The sequence below is a fragment of the Delphinus delphis genome, chromosome 6 (genome assembly GCF_949987515.2).
Source record: "Delphinus delphis chromosome 6, mDelDel1.2, whole genome shotgun sequence".
NCBI lineage: Eukaryota > Metazoa > Chordata > Mammalia > Artiodactyla > Delphinidae > Delphinus > Delphinus delphis.
In genome coordinates, this window is record NC_082688.1 from 35,996,501 (window position 1) to 36,010,253 (window position 13,753).

Genomic DNA, 13,753 nt, shown 5'->3' on the forward strand with positions numbered 1-13,753 from the left:
GGCAACCATTATTAACATTTTCCTGAAAGAAAAGCAAGATTTACCCTAAATAGCAGTCAGGGAACCTATTTTTAGTTGATCCAGTCTATGGGTGGCAGAATTAATAACAGCATTTCTAGACTGAATTGATCCCCAAAAAAGATCTTTAATTTAAAAAAAATTTTAAAGTAAATATACTAAAAACTCCAATTTAAGGATTGCAATTGTCAGACTGCATGTTTAAAAGAGAAAATAGAATAGAAAATAGTATCTCTTATATTAAGGTTAAGCAGTGTTTTATAAATATGTTTATGTGATAGATCCCAAAGTAAAATGTGCTTCTTCCTATGGTTCATGGTCAAAAGTTTTTAAGAATCACTGTTCCAGACCATGCCATCTGCTGAAGGAATAGAAGAGTGATTTTCTCTTATATCTTATAAAAACAGATAAATTGGACTTTAGAAAATTTTAAACTTTTGTTCTTCAAAAGACACCATCAAGAAAGTAAAAAGACAACATACACAATGAGAAAATTACAAGTAATGTATTTGATAAGGGACTTATATCTAGAACTATATAATTCTTACAACTCAACAATAAAAAGACAACCCAATTAAAAATGGGCAAAGGCTCAAAATAGATATTTCTCCAAAAAAGATGTACAAATGACCAACAGGCACATGAAAAGATGTTCAACATCATTATTCATTAGGGAAGAGAAAATCAAAACCACAATGAGATACCACTTCATACCACTTCACAGGACTAAACTAAAAAAGACAATAACAAAGGTTAGAGAGAATGTGGAAAAATTAGAACCCTCATACATTGCTGGTGGGATCATAAAATGGTAAGCAGTTTGTCAGTTTCTCAAAATGTTAGATGACTCAGAAATTCCACCCCTAGGTATACACACTAGAGAACTGAACACCTACATCCACACAAAAATTTGTACACGAATATCCATAGCACCATTATTCATAATAGCCAAGAAGTAGAAACAACCCAAATATCCATAAACTGATAAATGGATAAATACAATGTGATATATCCATACAATGGAATATCATTCAGCAGTAAAACAGAATGAAGTACTAAAATATGCTACAACATGATCCATCTTGAAAATATTATGCTAAGCTGAAAGAAGCCAGACTCAAAAGGCCAAATATTATATGATTCCATTTATATGAAATGTCCAGAGCAGTCAATCCATAAAGGCAGAAAGTAGATTAGTGGTTGCTAGGGGCTGGTGTCGGGGGAGGAACTGGGAGTGACCACTGATGGGTATAGGGTTTCTCTTTCAGCTGGTGAAAACGTTCTAAAATTAGATTGTGGTGATGCTTGCACAAATGTGAATATACTAAAAACCACTGAATTGTACACTTTAAAGGGGTAATTTTATAGTATGTGAATTATATTTCAGTAAAGCTGTTATAAAAAAATTTAAACCCCTTGACAGTTCTCCTTTACCCAAACAGTTTAGTGGAGCCTTCAAGTTCCTTCAAGTTTTGCATCACTTACTTCCAGCTAAATTTTCAACTCTCATCTCCTGCTATTTTCCCCTGCACCACCTTCTGCCTCCACCCTGAACACACAAAGCCATTTTATAATTCCATGCCTTTGCACATACCGTTCGTGCTGCCAAGAATGTCACACTCTGTCTTCTCTTTCTCTTACATACCCTTCAAGACCAAATACTGTTTCCTTCAAAAAATCACCCCTTACTCCTCCAGACAAAGCTGATCATGCCCTCTCTGCTATAAATACTGGTTGATGTATCTGCCTTGCGAATAGACTCTGAACTCCTTGAGTTTACTAGACAGTATCATCTTCAGCCCTAGAACCCAACGCTTGTAAAAACTTAGTAAACGTTTACTGAATAAATGAATGACAAAACATTCCCTCACTACTGACTAGAAACAGTGCTATTTTTTCTCCAACTAGTTTAATTGGTAAAATCCATACAAATGTAACTTGAGCGCCGGCCTTTAGAGACCAATAAAGTGAAATAAAAATACAAATTTGAGGCCAACGCTGAGACTTAATGGAAAATTACTATAAAGTAACATTTCATGGGGGTTCGTAGTCCAGATAGTTATCATTGTTGACCGAACATACATACTGAAGTCAATACTCTTTTATTCAACATATTAAATGTGTTGTTTAACTCCGGTAACCACAGCTGTGACTTAGTTAACGATCTCAATAAATCCTACTTAAATCAGAGACAGGAAAAAATTATGCAAATGAATTCTTATCTGTTTTTCTACCCAAGGCATATTTGATAACAGATAAAACATACCCCAAATAGTCTCTACTTAATAGTCAAGAAGCCATTTGAGGTTTTATTTGGATCAAAATCAAATACAAAGAAGAGGAGAAGCCTGCTATATTCACAAATGGTTTTATTTCAGAAAGAAATTACACATTAAAAGGAGACATAGTTAAGAGCTTACACTCATGTATGGAAGTGAATCTAAGAAAGTCAACAGTTATTAATATACAAAGCACATGATTAAAAAAGACAGTAAGAGATAACGACAGAGAGGCTTGCCTTAGATTCATCCAGGAAATAATATCTTTTGTTTAAAAACAAAAAGATATTGGTCTTTAAAATAGCTCTTTAGAAACGAGTTCGCAGTTCCAGAGGACTTTAAAAATCAAACCCATCACACCAGGCTCCATGTAGGCTGTATCACACCCATACTCATCAGGCAGGATGGAAACCATTCATCAATTAAACCTTGCAGCTAGACAGGATGTCTTCCACTAATCTCTTGTAAACCCAGGCATCACCCTTAAGCCGCTGCCTCCTGATACCCACCACGTCGGGTTTTTGAAGCTGGCACACTTCTAGCTCAAACTGCATTGTCACTTTGCCAAAATCTGACTGTGTTTGACACTTCAGTGTATAGCTGTGAAAAAACAAGATAAGAAGCCAGTTAGCAGGAGAACCATGAATATTCTGTATAATACAAGAGATTTCTATAAGCCTCTAGGAGGCCAGTGGGGAAAATGAACCATTATTTCGTATTAAGCAATATAGTCCTGCTTACAGTTTCCAGATGACCTAGATATGCTTTAGTGATGGAGTATGACTGGTGTTTTCCCAAAAGCTAACCAGGATCTCAAAAAAGAATACAGATGAAAAGGCTTTACCAGAACTCTCCCTTGCTCCAAAGAAAAGCCCTTTTTTCATAGCTATACATGCCATTCATGCTCAAGAAATCTTCCGGCATCCTTTATGCAAGTCTTTCAATGGTGTAATCTGTGAACATTAGGCCATTTTCACAATGTTCACAACAAAGGAAAGCAGAGGGAAGATTAAGAATATTTTATTTTGTGCAGTTCATCAGAAACTTCTGTCTTTCATGTAAATAAAGCTGAAGCCAGCAACCTGTCGGTAGGACACATGTTTCTGAGGTTTTTCTAACAGTAATAAGAGGTTATGATCATTACAACACTTTAGGGCAGAGTTATAAAAGAAAGTCCAATGAGACAGTACATTCCCATGGCTGAAACATATGGCATATATAATTAGAACTGCCACATGAACTACTCTGATAACGGAAAGGCCCTGTCTATATGAAGCCTTCCACACATCTTAAGACATAGGTATGGTTCCTGCAAAGTTGCATAAATTGAATTCATGTAAATCAACTTTTAATTTGTTTACATTATATTTTAGTTTTATTTAATTGTCTTACTGATCTTCAATAGATAAATACAAACAGTAAACAATAGGATCAATTCTAAATTTCAGTTCCCTAAATATTTAGGGGCACACGATTAGGCACTGTTCCACGTAAAGGGGAGAAATTACTTGCATCTGTTATGTATTACAAGGTGTATTAAAATATCATTCTTTTTCTTACTAACTTAGTTATGTCCTTTGGGGCTTGATCTATTAAAAATAAGCAGTTGCTATCAGAAATGCCATTAAGGTAAACCCTGTAGTTAAGGTTCCTGATGGGAAGATGAAGCACAGAGCAATTTAGTCATATCAAAGATAAAAAGTGAATTTTCCTCATTGGAAGAAGATAGTAATGGAATATAACATAGATTAGGGACACCACACCACTGAAAAATTTAGCTTTTGTTATTCTGCTTTGTCACAAAGAAGGTAAAAACAAACAGAGAAGGTAAAAAGAAAAAAGAAGGATAAAGGCAGATCTTCGGGTGGATCAGGAAGTTCGAGGAACAGATTACTGGTGAATAGCCAGTTACCGATCTGATAGATCATACGCTGAAGGAAAAATAATCGAAAGTTTTCTAACACAGATTTGGCGAGAGGTTCTAACGCTGTGGATAAACCCCAAGCATGAAGAACAGGTCAGAGTTAGATGTGATATAGTGATACCTAAAGAAGAAAGCCAGGGTTCACATAAGAGCGCTTGCCAACATTTAGAGATAATGAAAAGTAAAATTACTTTTGCAAAAGATTGTTTCTTGAAATCTTACTCTATACTGACTGTTCCAATTAAATGTTTTTGTTAATCCATCAGTGGCTCTTCTTGTTAGTGCTTTAATAATGAAATTTTAAAGAGACATAACTAAGTGGAAATGTTTAGAAATATGAACATCTTAAGCAACCAGAAGAGGTCTGGCTGTCCAGACCATGAGATTGTGACCAAGGAGGCTTTGATGGCAGTTCACTCAACAGTGGGAAACAGCTATGGTGAAATAATTCTCTAAAGTACTGAAAACCAGTTCTGTCACATAGAACGTCATAAAGAGAAGGAGTCTATATATATCCTTGATTTGTTTGAGGTGTCTCATAAATTTAGATTACAACTTATAAATATTATTGTAAAGCAGAATATCAAAGAAAAATAGAAGATGCAAAAGAAACTGGAAGAAGTTCAGATTTTCCTATTTTGAAAAGTCTCACTTTGAAAGTGGTGGTAATATGGGCACTTAAAAAACTTCTATAGCTGGGCTTCCCTGGTGGCGCAGTGGTTGAGAGTCCGCCTGCCGATGCAGGGGACACGAGTTCGTGCCTGGTCCGGGAAGATCCCACATGCCGCGGAGCAGCTGGGCCCGTGAGCCATGGCCACTGAGCCTGTGCGTCCGAAGCCTGTGCTCCGCAATGGGAGAGGCCACAACAGTAAGAGGCCCACATACCGCAAAAAAAAAAAACCAAAAAGTTTCTATAGCTCATATAAAACAAAAGAGAATAAATTATGAACACAGACACTAACATAAAAGCTTTTTGGATAAATGAGGCAAGAGAAATATATTTTTTAATTATGTTAAACAATTTATAATTTTTTAATTATATTAAAAACATAGGTTGGGAGGGGAATCAACCTCTGTTTTCTCAAAGTTCAAAAGACGTCAAGTAATAGATCCAAGTGTGCTTCTTACCCCTTTTGTACAAAGTCAACGTGCTTCTTTGGAAGAATAGACATTATTTCATTCAAGAGTTGATCTGGATTCACTAATCTGGTTGTAGTCACGTTATAGTGAGGCTTAAAAAAGAAAAAGAAGGGGTTAAGAAGTAAATCTTTACATCAACACAAAGACCATCCTACCTCATTTAGAGATCCCAAACTCCTCAACATAGTACCATTTCAAGTGGAAATATTTCAAGAAAAACACTGAAAGAATTTACAACCAACTCTTGGTAAGTTGGATTGAGATGGCACTGGGAAAGCTTGGAGAAATCACATTTATTAATAAGTGCATCCATATCACCCTTTTTATCTTTGCATCTTCCTCTCCTACCAATTTTTTAATAAGTAAATAAATATTAAATAACGTCTATCTCTTTGAGCTCTACCTATTTCCCCCTTCCTACACGGTGATAAAGACTCCTGAAATGTAAACTGTGAGAAAAAAAATGCCCTAGAAAATTTCACTTGTATATAGTTGCATGTGTTTCCTTAATTCTTTCTTGATCATTTAAGGAATTTTACAGAATCCCAGGAGGTGATTCTATGACAATTCTACGAAGGAATGAATATAACAAGTTTCCCTTTAAAAAAGTAATGTCAAATTATTTTTTCTCATTCACTAACAGCATAATTCTCAGAAATAATTTTTTAAATTAATTAATTAATTAATTTTTGGATGAGTTGGGTCTTCGCTGCTGCGCGTGGGCTTTCTCTAGTTGCAGCAAGCGGGGGCTACTCTTTGTTATGGTGTGCGGACTTCTCATTGCGGTGGCTTCTCTTTGTTGCAGAGCATGGACCCTAGGCATGTGGGCTTCACTAGTTGTGGCACGCGGGCTCATTAGTTGTGGCTCACAGGCTCTAGCGCGCAGGCTCAGTAGCTGTGGTGCACGGGCTTAGTTGCCCCACAGCATGTGGGATCTTCCCGCACCAGGGCTTGAACCCGTGTCCCCTGCATTGGCAGGCAGATTCTTAACCATTGCCACCAGGGAAGTCCAGAAATAACTTCATTCTTAATTAGTATCTATCCATCCATTCATTCAACAAGTATTTATTGACGGCTTACTAGGTGCCAGGCACTGTTTTATTTTTTAATTTTGATTTTTAAAAGTATTATTATTATTATATTTTGGCCACACCATGTGGCTTACGGGGGATCTCAGTTCCCCCACCAGGGACTGAATCCGGGCCACAGTGAAAGCCCAGAATCCTAACCACTAGACTACCAGGGAACTTCCCCAGGCACTGTTCTGGAGACAGAAAAAAATCCCTACCTTTCTAGCAGTATCTTCACTGTCAAACAAAATTATACTTTCTATGTCTTTCAGATTTCAGTTCTTTTTATAAATAACAAAATGCTGAGGTTAGAAAAGACCCAACTATCTTACTTTTCACTTTAAGAACCTATGACCTAAAGAAGAGCTATAAGTTTCTTAAGACGGGGTTTTTCAAAATGTGATAAAAAAAACAACTGGAGTTATACAATATAACTCTAAGTGGTACATGGATAAATACTTTTATTTTAATTTTATATATTTGTTCCAATCAGATTTAGCAAAATATGATTAGAAAAACTAATGACATATGGTTTCCTTTTAAATAAATACAAGTTTTTAAAGTTAGTCATCTTGGGGCTTCCCTGGTGGGGCAGTGGTTAAGAATCTGCCTGCCAATGCAGAGGACATGGGTTCGAGCCCTGGTCCGGGAAGATCCCACATGCTGCAGAGCAACTAAACCCGCGCGCCACAACTACTGAGCCTGCACTCTAGAGCCCGGGAGCCACAACTACTGAGCCCACGTGCCACAACTACTGAAGCCCGCGCACCTAGAGCCTGTGCTCCGCAACAAGAGAAGCCAGCGCAATGAGAAGCCCGTGCACCGCAACAAAGAGTAGCCCCCGCTCACCGCAACTAGAGAAAGCCCGCGCGCAGCAACGAAGATCTAACACAACCAAAAATAAATAAATAGATAGATAAATAAATAAATAAATAGTCATCTTGATTGTGGTGGTGGTTTCACAGGTACATATATAATGCCAAAGTATATTAATTGTACATTTTTAATATATGCAGATTATTGTATGTCAATTATACCTCTATAAATCTGCTTTTAAAATGCATCATATAAAGAAAGTACCAGATAAATAACAGTGCAGATGATATGCTGATATGCCGACATGAATGTGACTGTCAAATGACTAGAGTCCAGGAACCTCAGCTTCAAGTTATAAAAGGAACAAGTGGCACAGCTATGACAGGCCCCTCTGTCTCTTGGCTTCCAATCCAGGACTTTTTCACCAAATTAGATTGGCTTTTTCAAGATAATAACAAACTGAACACTTTCAAATCACAATTCAAGTGATTCCTTTGTAAAATAAAGAAATAATCCTATTTTATCTATTTAAATTTCAGATTTTTATAGATTGCTTCCTCAAAGAGGGCTTAACTACATATGATTCGCTATCTTAAAAAATTAAGGTGTTCTTTGTACCATCTTTTTTTCTTTTTGGCCGCACCGCGTAGCATGCGAGATCTTAGTTCCCTAACCAGGGATCAAACCCGTGCTCCCTGCAGTGGAAGTGCAGAGTCTTAACCACTGAACAGCCAAGGAAGTCCCTTTGTACCATCCTTTTAACTTTTCTGTAAGTTATAATTTTTTAATTTAAGAATGAGGTGTGGGGGCTTCCCTGGTGGCGCAGTGGTTGAGAGTCCGCCTGCCAATGCAGGGGACACGGGTTCGTGCCCCGGTCCAGGAAGATCCCACATGCTGCGGAGTAGCTGGGCCCGTGAGCCATGGCTGCTGAGCCTGTGCGTCTGGAGCCTGTGCTCCTCAATGAGAAAGGCCACAACAGTGAGAGGCCCGCGTACCACAAGACAAAAAAAGAACTAGGTGTGGACTTCTCTGGTGGCTCAGTGGTTAAGAATCCACCTGCCAATGCACGGGACACAGGTTCGAGCCCTGGTTCAGGAAGATCCCACATGCTGCAGAGCAACTAAGCCCGTGCGCCAAAACTACTGAGCCTACGCTCTAGAGCCCATGAGCCACAACTACTGAGCCCGCGTGCTGCAACTACTGAAGCCCACGTGCCTAGAGCCTGTGCTCCGCAACAAAGAGAAGCCACCGCAATGAGAAGCCCACGCACCACAATGGAAGAGTAGCCCCCGCTCTCCACAACTGGAGAAAAAGCCCGCACGCAGCAACAAAGACCCAATGCAGCCAAAAATAAATAAATAAATAAAAGAACTAGGTGGAAAATGAGGATAATCTCCTAAAGTAAGTCCTTTAGTTCTGAAAAACTTAAAACATTAGAAAGGGTTAAAGATCCAAAGTTAGATAAATCTTCAGATCTTAGGTGTATGCTAATCACAACTGTGGTTCTGCTACATTGGGGTTAAAATGCTCAACAATGACAATAATAATGATGCTTGACACTGGAACACCTTATATTTAGAAAGCATTTCATATGCAATATAACATCTCATACAGTCTCATTTATATATCCCAGCTCTGTGAAGCTGCCAGGATAGAAAATGTCTCCAGTTTTTACAAATAAAAAAATTGAGATAGTCAGAGATAAAATGACTTATCCAAACTACACTGTATGAAGCTGAGGCTACAACCCAGGCTTCTCATTCCCAATCTTGTGATTTTTCTCTTACATCCTGGAAGTAATGGGAAATATCTAGAAAGCCAACTAATATCACAGCAGTTCCTACTGAAAAATGCACTCAAGTTCCAAATAATTTACATTGGTGGACATTTTTAGAATATCATCTATTAGTATTTGATAACCACCGAGCTTCTCAATAATGTATATAATTGGACAAGTTTCCTTAAGTTTCTTTAATATTTTCAGAGAAATGACACCATGATTTTCATAATCCCAACATCACGGTTTGAAATACCTCACAACTGTCTCCAACTAGAGAACTCTTAGAATAAAAAGATAAAATATGCCTAATAAACAGCCATATGCAAACAGCCATATGCAACTTACAACATTATGTAAGTTCAACAAGGCAACAAATACTAATGGAGAAGTCCTATCTTCTCTCACTTTAAGACAGGACATAATGGGATCTCAGAACATTCTCCCCTGAAGCACCCTTCCACCCAGCAGCTCAGCATTTTTCTTTCCCCAAACCTGCCCAGATTTGCTCAAAATGAGACTCTCAGTGCAAAATCTAAACACAGACCCAGTCCCCAAATCATGGGGAACACCACCACCTGCTCTTCCCTCCTTTGGGCCCCACACCTCTTGGAACATGTTTTTATTACAGCAATAAGCTCCGTGGATCAGAGCAACATCCCTGCCTGTTTTCACTGCCACTCTATGAGTTCCTCAAAGACATGAGCTGTGTCTTATTCTTCCCTTTACCTCTTACTTCCCTCAAACAAAAATGTCATTCATTAGATGTTTGAATGAATGCTCAGAGAGAATCCAAGAGAGTAAGAAATACTTTATATCTACTAATCACTTCTTTTTCTTTTCCTATCCCCACCAAATATACTGTCCACACCACTGACACATTAAACATGCTCTAAAAACATAATAGGTCTGTCAAGTAAGGTCCAAACGTCTTAGCCAGCCTATTTTCCTGACCTGTTGCTATTTTCCTCACACACACTACACTCAAAGTTCAAATTAACTTCCCACGCATTCAGATATTTCGTGAGGGCCTACAAAGGTACCCATGTGTCAGGGACTCTCCTATGTACCAGAGATAGGACAACTGACCTCAAGCCCCCATCCTTAAGGCAGTTCCTTATATATGCCCCATGCTTCCCCACCTCCTCTTTTGCCTCTGTGATTAATCCCCCTACATGAACTTTAATATTTGAATTTTAGTTATTTGTTCCTCCAAAGGAGCAACTGTATCTAATTCACCTCTGCATTCTCAAAGACCACTGCATAGTAAAATGTATATTGTAGGTGCTCAAAAAATATGTATTAGCTAAATGGATGAATAAATAAATTAAAAATACTAATCAATTCATTCATTCAGTACTTTTCTTTAAAAAAAAAAAAGTAGTCCAGTTAGCAGTCAGCTTCCAAAATCCGTATTAAAGAATTCCAGTCCACTTACCTTTAGTTTTCTTGGCCCATCTTTGGCCGAGCCCTTCCTTTTGCTCCTGGTAAGCACAGTGATAACCTTATCCAACCCCTTCTCAAGGCTCCCAAACACTTTGGTTCCTTTTCTTTTTGGAGTATCCTCTACATGTACTTGGTTAAGGTTGAGTTCCACTGAGCGACACCTTAAAAAAAAAAACAATGAACCCACGAGTAAGAGTTGGACTTCCTGCCTTTTGGGTCCCTCACAGAGGTGCATTTGTCCTGGCTGTTAGGTGCACCTCATTCAGGTATGCCTGGCCAAGCCATCTTACTCTTCCTCAGGGAGCACAAAAGCCATCTTCCACTGAAATGTAGCCATCACCTCTCCCCCAAGTCAACTGCCAAAACTATTTTTCCCCTACCTTTTTTTTAGTGTCAAATATATAGAAAAGTTGAACAAAAAGTATAATAACCATCAACATATCCTTCTAGAGTCAACAATTGTTAATATTTTGCCACATTTGCTTTCTCTACATATATATAATAAATACATTAAAAATATGTACATCAAAGTAATCCATCTGAAGATATCACAACCCTTGGGACTTCCCTGGTGATCCAGTGGGCAAGACTACGCGCTCCCAATGCAGGGGGCCTGGGTTCAATCCTTGGTCGGGGAACCAGATCCCACATGCATGTAGCAACTAAGAGTTCGCCTGCTGCAACTAAGAGTCTGCATGCCACAGCTAAGAGTCTACACACCGCAACTAAGAGTCCACATGCTGCAACTAAGACCTGGCGCAGAATGAATGAATATTTAAAAAAAAAAGATATCACAACCTTTTACTCTGAAACACTTCAGCATACATCATCAGTGAATAAGGACATCTTCCTACATAACCACAATATCATCATGATATCAAGAAAATTAATAATAATGCCATAGCATCTAATATCTAGTTCACATTCTAATTCTCCCAATTATCCTCAAAATGGAGCCTGCTCAAAAAAATAGCTATAAAAGATAATGAAAGGTCACTTATGCTGCAGACCTGTTTGTACAAGAGGAATGGGCTTTATCTGAAGCACCCTTTAGGATCTTTAATATTTTAGAGTGACTGCTGTTTGTTAGTGGATGTCTATACTCCACTGGCAGAAGTGTAGGGAAAGATGGGCCCCAGCACAGGAACTGTATTTTAAGTTAAGGTGCCAGTTGTACTGCTGATGAGTCTCACAATTCCACCCTGAGAAAGGCAGTGGCAACAGCCTCAGTAATGGCCACAGACCACGTTCATATAGACAGTCCCTGACAGAATCTACATGATGGTTTACCTTAATTGGGTTTATCATATATGAAAAAAGGAAATCTGGTTACATATACTAAAGAAACTATACAAAACTGAACACTTACCGCCTCTCAGGGCTAATGACACCTGTTATTAACTTCTCTGTTCCTGCTGAATTTACCGGCATTTTAACTGGGGTCTCTTTCAGGCACTGGTTTCTAGCTATTAGAAAAACAACAAACACAAACCACATGTAGCTGACATGCTATAGTTTCCAATTCTCCATCAATAATGCATATATCACCTCATTCATTGGCTCAGAAATATTGTAATCACTTGCCCAGTGATGTTAAGGCTCTAATTCTTTAAAGAAATATTTCCAGATGATTTATAATAAAAACAAAATCATTTTGCTTTACATGTGTGGCTCTTCTTTTTCTTCACTGTAAAACTGAGGCCATGCTTATGATTTTATCATAAATATCATATGAAAAATCTAAATAGATCACGTAAATAATATTTCATGATTACTGATTCTCCTTTCTATAAATAAAAGTCAATCTGTATTTATGCCTTTAATGAATATATTACTGAGAGGTGTTAATTCAATTCATAGACCTTTCAACTCCTATCAGGCAAAGAGAATAGTCCCCTGTGAAAGCTGACAAAAGTTATTAAAGAGGTTGTAAGCTTTGGTTATTTTTATATTCCCTATTCCAAAATTTGGTGTTTTATTCTAGTAGGGTATTTGTATCCCAGATAGTTTGTGACAAACCTGCATTAACAAATCTGGTTACTACTCATTAGTTAACTTTTTGTTCATGATCTAAAAGTACACCAATAAGAGATAATACTATTCACTTCATAATAAATATAAGATTCCAAGCTTTTAAAAACAGATCGGGGGTTTTGTTTTGTTTGACCATACAGCATTACTCTCTATGACCATACAGCATTACTCTCACTGGTTCCATAAGGACAAGAAAATAAAATTAATCAACAATATCTATCAAAACAGTTTTCATCTTTGTATACTGAGAGTATACAAAAAATCTGAAGGTGATTAATATGCTTTCATTTCAACTAATGCAAATAACATATGTTTAAAAAGCAGCTTGGCTTCTCCTAGCAATCCCTGAGAGCATTGCTAGCCATTTCTGACCTGCTATATGTTTATTTAGCATGATAAGAAGAAGGAATTTCAAGATGTTTTACCACTGCTTAATCTACACAGCAAATACCTTTTGAGGGTGTACTGTAATGATTTGGTGTAGTGAGTATTTCTCTTTTATGCTGGTTCTTATTAACTGGAGTCTTTGGCTCAGGAAATGAAAAGCACTCGTCATTCTTTACAGCAGACTTAGGAGTATATACATTCTCTTTGTTCTTTAATTTATTGACAGATGCTGTGCATAATACTGGAGTTAATGATTTAGATTCCAGACCATTTGACTCTGTCCAATGCTTGGCAAACTGGAAAATAAAAGTTACTGGATAAAGCACACTGAAGAAGAAAAGTCAATTTCTTTACAACATGCCTTAATCATTTGCAAATTACCTTGCACCATTTTTATTAAAATGAAACACTATCAAAAGGATATTATGGGCAATACCAGGAAATTTGAAAATGTATATTCAGTTCTCTTTAGTACATGTAGATCACTTTAGGCTGTTCTATTGACGGGTAATTTTCAACATGTTTCAGGCCGTATTTAATCAAACATACCCAGATTCTAGGCAATTCAGGATGGGCACATATAAATCCCTAAGAATTGCTTCCCATACCTAGACTGCCAGTTTGTCTCTAATATGTAACAAGAAATAAAAGTTTAGTCAATGACCGGCTCAGAAAAACCATGTTAAAATACGGTAACAGAAATGTTGGATAGAAAATATATTTTAATCCTTTTAAATTTATGGTGGAGCTTGCAAAAAAGATAGGAAAATCCTCAGAGGCCAAACTAAAAATAGGAGCAGGAATTCAGAGATGTAATCAAGGCTGAAACTGTCCTCTGCCCTAAGGGCATCTACCTACTCTC

General features: G+C 37.6%; 1 protein-coding gene across 6 annotated transcripts in view; it reads right to left on the bottom strand.

The window, feature by feature from the left end:
- Positions 1 to 2,381: 2,381 nt before the first annotated feature.
- The window catches only part of MELK (maternal embryonic leucine zipper kinase), a 78,567-nt gene continuing 67,195 nt past the window's right edge, over positions 2,382 to 13,753 (bottom strand). For all 6 annotated transcript variants that reach the window (XM_060013389.1, XM_060013386.1, XM_060013387.1 and 3 more), the window contains 5 exons: positions 12,956 to 13,187; positions 11,840 to 11,936; positions 10,463 to 10,631; positions 5,350 to 5,453; positions 2,382 to 2,897 (listed from right to left, as the gene is read on the bottom strand). In XM_060013389.1, coding sequence (XP_059869372.1) covers positions 2,720 to 2,897; positions 5,350 to 5,453; positions 10,463 to 10,631; positions 11,840 to 11,936; positions 12,956 to 13,187 — 780 coding nt within the window. In that variant the 3' untranslated portion in view covers positions 2,382 to 2,719. The remainder of the gene's footprint in view (positions 2,898 to 5,349; positions 5,454 to 10,462; positions 10,632 to 11,839; positions 11,937 to 12,955; positions 13,188 to 13,753) is intronic.